Source organism: Arachis ipaensis, chromosome B09 (genome assembly GCF_000816755.2).
Source record: "Arachis ipaensis cultivar K30076 chromosome B09, Araip1.1, whole genome shotgun sequence".
NCBI classification, from domain to species: Eukaryota; Viridiplantae; Streptophyta; class Magnoliopsida; order Fabales; family Fabaceae; genus Arachis; species Arachis ipaensis.
In genome coordinates, this window is record NC_029793.2 from 101,611,473 (window position 1) to 101,615,074 (window position 3,602).

Below are 3,602 nucleotides of genomic sequence, written 5' to 3' on the forward strand. Positions count from 1 at the left end.
CTTAAAAACACAAAACTTCAAGATACCTATTGATAAGAAAACAAAATATATACAACATATATAAATTTGTTCATTAAACAAAAAATAAAATATGTCCAAGACAAGTTAACATATAATTCAAAATATCCATCAAATAGAGTTATACATAGGAGGCCTAACGTCGCTAAATCGATAACTCTATCTGGCGGTTAGCTATCGAGCTGAGTTTCAAAGTAACGATATCACCCTCCTTTAAATTGTATATTCTACAACATTCACTCCACCGGACCCCAAATTTTCATTCTCCACGTCTTCCTCCACTATTCAGTAAGTGAAAAAAGAACACATTCTTCTCTACATTAGAATCTGGACTGGTGATCGTCCAAATCGAACCATTTCCAGATAGTTTAAGATACGCAGCAAATTTTGAAGCCAAATACTGCATCGAATAATTCATAGTTAACATAAACATAATATTTTCATACACAATGAATAGCAGATTTAGGAAGAACATCCAATAAGCTTGCAGGAAAAAAAAATAAAAGAAAACACTCTTTTGAGATCAAGTTACCAATCTAGATTGTCCGAGATCCAAAGCTGTGATCTTCTTTTCATAAGAAACCTCTGGAGTATATCTAATTCAGGATAATATGAATATGTTAGTCACCACACTAAAAAATAGCAAGCTATCCCATGATATTAAAATCCAAAACACAAGAAAAAAAGTTACATCTAGCATTACCTAGGATCAGCCAATTCATTTGTTGCGTTACTTTGTTCAATGACCTCCAATGATAAACTACTTCCACTCGACAAATCTATCAGATTATGTGGATTATCCCCTACCAGGGCCCCATCTTGATCATTGTCTTCATCACCATCTGATGAAAACTGATCATCCGATGGTTCAGACCCAGATAGAACAATCACATCAGTTGATGAGTCCTCATCCATCCTGGTATACTTTATGTGGAACACTCTTGATACATTATCAAGTGTCTCTGGGTCCATTAGCTCAGGAACATAGCAGTCAGGATCAAGGTGAACTTCGATAGGTTGGTTGTCCTTATCCCACAATAAAATAAAAAAAATTCCAAAACCAACATACCTAAATTGAACAGATGCCCCTCTATCGATAAGATAAAAAGTTCTAATCTGTTCAAATGAGGAATCAGTTATGAGCAACTGATCATTCTTTCTTATCACCTCCAGCACTAAACAATTATCTAACTCGTCAATGACATATAACATTGGCCCTAATCGTTCCCCATGAGTTGAAACAAAAGTTGGGGGAGGAGCTCTGTCACCCTATATTCAAATTTCTTCCCAAAGTTAATTCATGTGTAACAAAACATGCTAAAAAAGCTTCAGATAATTTAACCTAATTATTTAGCAAAGAGAGGTATTTTAAATCTACCATTATTACTAATTGAACAACACAAGAGAACAATAATCACGTAAATGAACTAACATTATAATGAGAAGAAAGCATTAGCATAAATAATTGAGAAGATTCTAGTTCAGTAAACAGCTCAATAAATTTAAACAAAATATCCATAGAAAAGGGATAAAGGGGCAAAGCAATCACTCTCAGACATGCAGAAAATAGTAGAAAATAACAAATTAAAGAACATAAAGTCAAATCAGGAATCTAATTAATTGAGATTGATACTACTGTCCAAAACTGCACATTAGCCATCAAGCTTATTAAGAATCAAAGAGAAAACTGAGAGATTTAACCCACCTATTTAATCGAAGTTAAAGATTTAACCCACCTATTGAATCGGTTAACATGCATGATATAATATTCCATAATATATTTCGTTACCTGCTTACTGAAAAGGCGAAATCTAAAAACTAGTTCTTTTCCATTGGGCCAGTATTGCTGGGTTGCTAAAAACCTCCTATTAGCACATAATGGTACGATTAGAATTTAAGATTGAGACTTTTAACCAAGAAACCAACTAACTAAGTATACAAAAAAAAAATAACAAATTAAAAGCACATTAATGAAAAATACCCAAGAGACCACGTTGGAAAACTACTACACAACATATTTTACAGATTACAACAACTTCTAAAATCTGGCCTACATATATATGAAAAGCCAATAAAATTAAATTACAACATGAAAAATATTTGAGAAAGAATTTAAAAAAAAACTATAGATGGCATAACATTGATATTTAATTGACATTAACATTTTGAAAAGTTAATCTGAAATATATTGAATGGAAAAGTAAATGAGACTTCAATCGAATTGAAAATGCAGCAAAGAAAACATCTTCTCTAATGCTCAGCACCATACCTGTTTGGATCTTCTCTATTAGCATCCATCGCGATTCAGCCTTATCAGATAGAGAGACTTCGTATAAAGATTCAAGAACAGAGAAAAGATCCTGTCTCTTACTGCAAAAGAGAGTATTATAATAAAGTAAACCCTAATATAAGATTTCAACAAATTCAATAAAAATAAGTGATAAAATTGAATCCAGAAACATAAAGAACAAATAACAACTATTGATAAACAAAAGAAGAAATAGATTAACAAAAATATGGTTATTTATTCTAGTAAACTAAATTTTTACTAATGCTAATTATAATGTTGAGAAGTTTCAGAAAGCTAACCACTACTACTAATAATAATTTAAACAAACAATCATGAATTATAAATTTGTTAATTAGAATATGCATTACAAACGATATGAAAAAAAAAAGAAAATATACAAAAATTAGATCAATATTAAAATATAAAAGACCAGAATGAATATTCAAAAATCATAAATATGATAAAACTGATTTCAAAAAAATCTTTTTTATTTATTTTAAAATAATCAATAAAATAATGTAAACAATGATTATATTTTTTAAGCTGAGGAAGAGTTTACAAAACCTAAAAGAATAAAGCCATACCTGAGAATATGAAATTGGGATTAATAGTTGGGGTAGTTTCCAAAATAACTAATCCTTGTAGAGAACACAAAAAAAAAAAAAAAATCAATGTAAAATTAAAATCATGCTAACAGAAAGCATGAACAAAAAGAACTTGATAAGAATCAGATGTTGCGCTCAAGGAAGTATGAGACATGTCATGTGTTGAAAATCAATTGTTTCTTTCTTTTTCTTTAAATTTGTAGCTAAACTTTCACTGAATAATACATGCATGTCCAAAAAAAATATAAGTTTAAAGGCAAATAAAGCTAGCAAAACTGAAAAGAAAACGAAAAGAAAAATACAAAATAGAAAACTTAGTTACTAGTGCAACAATTAGGGCAAAAACTGAAATTGATGCTTGATTTTCAGTTTTTAAAGGATTTACTTTAACAGCACCTCCGTTGTTACTTGGCTGAAGTTTAGTGTCTCGATCTGTCAAAACCTGAAGATAATGAAGTATCCGCCGAGTCACCGAGCAACACTGGTCTGTCGCATGGATTGGAAGCACTGGGAGCCACCGCAGATGAGGACAGGTTGGTACCTTGTAGGAGGATATGGGCTTTTGAATATGGAAAAGTCCGGTGGTAGACTTTGCCGGTTGAGCGAGGTGAAAGGATACAGAGAAAGACAAAGGAGGTTCAGTAAGTATTTTGTTGTTGCGTCTCTTTCTTTTTTTTTTTTCGCTGGGG

The 3,602-nt window shown here is 31.5% G+C and overlaps 1 protein-coding gene across 3 annotated transcripts; it reads right to left on the minus strand.

The window, feature by feature from the left end:
• Positions 1 to 3,596, minus strand: LOC110266419. Of its 3 annotated transcripts, none has more exons than XM_021111061.1 (7): positions 3,310 to 3,596; positions 2,893 to 2,940; positions 2,288 to 2,388; positions 1,808 to 1,883; positions 722 to 1,287; positions 551 to 614; positions 1 to 418 (listed from the first exon to the last, which is right to left on the minus strand). In XM_021111061.1, the coding sequence occupies exons 3-7, from the start codon at positions 2,314 to 2,316 to the stop codon at positions 278 to 280; spliced, it is 876 nt and encodes a 291-aa protein (XP_020966720.1). In that variant the 5' UTR covers positions 2,317 to 2,388; positions 2,893 to 2,940; positions 3,310 to 3,596; the 3' UTR covers positions 1 to 277. The 3 variants fall into 3 exon arrangements, with proteins under 3 accessions (XP_020966720.1, XP_020966719.1, XP_020966721.1); XM_021111060.1 differs by having other exon boundaries at positions 2,893 to 2,946; positions 3,299 to 3,596; XM_021111062.1 differs by lacking the exon at positions 1,808 to 1,883 and having other exon boundaries at positions 2 to 418; positions 2,893 to 2,946; positions 3,299 to 3,596.

Excerpts from the sequence above, each read along its gene's own strand:
- LOC110266419 (XM_021111061.1), bottom strand. The coding sequence starts at position 2,316 with ATGGATGCTAATAGAGAAGATCCAAACAG. Across the intron at positions 1,288-1,807 it reads TTCGCCTTTTCAGTAAGCAG|GGTGACAGAGCTCCTCCCCC; the intron begins GTAACGAAATAT and ends ATTTGAATATAG. Across the intron at positions 615-721 it reads AATGAATTGGCTGATCCTAG|ATATACTCCAGAGGTTTCTT; the intron begins GTAATGCTAGAT and ends ATCCTGAATTAG.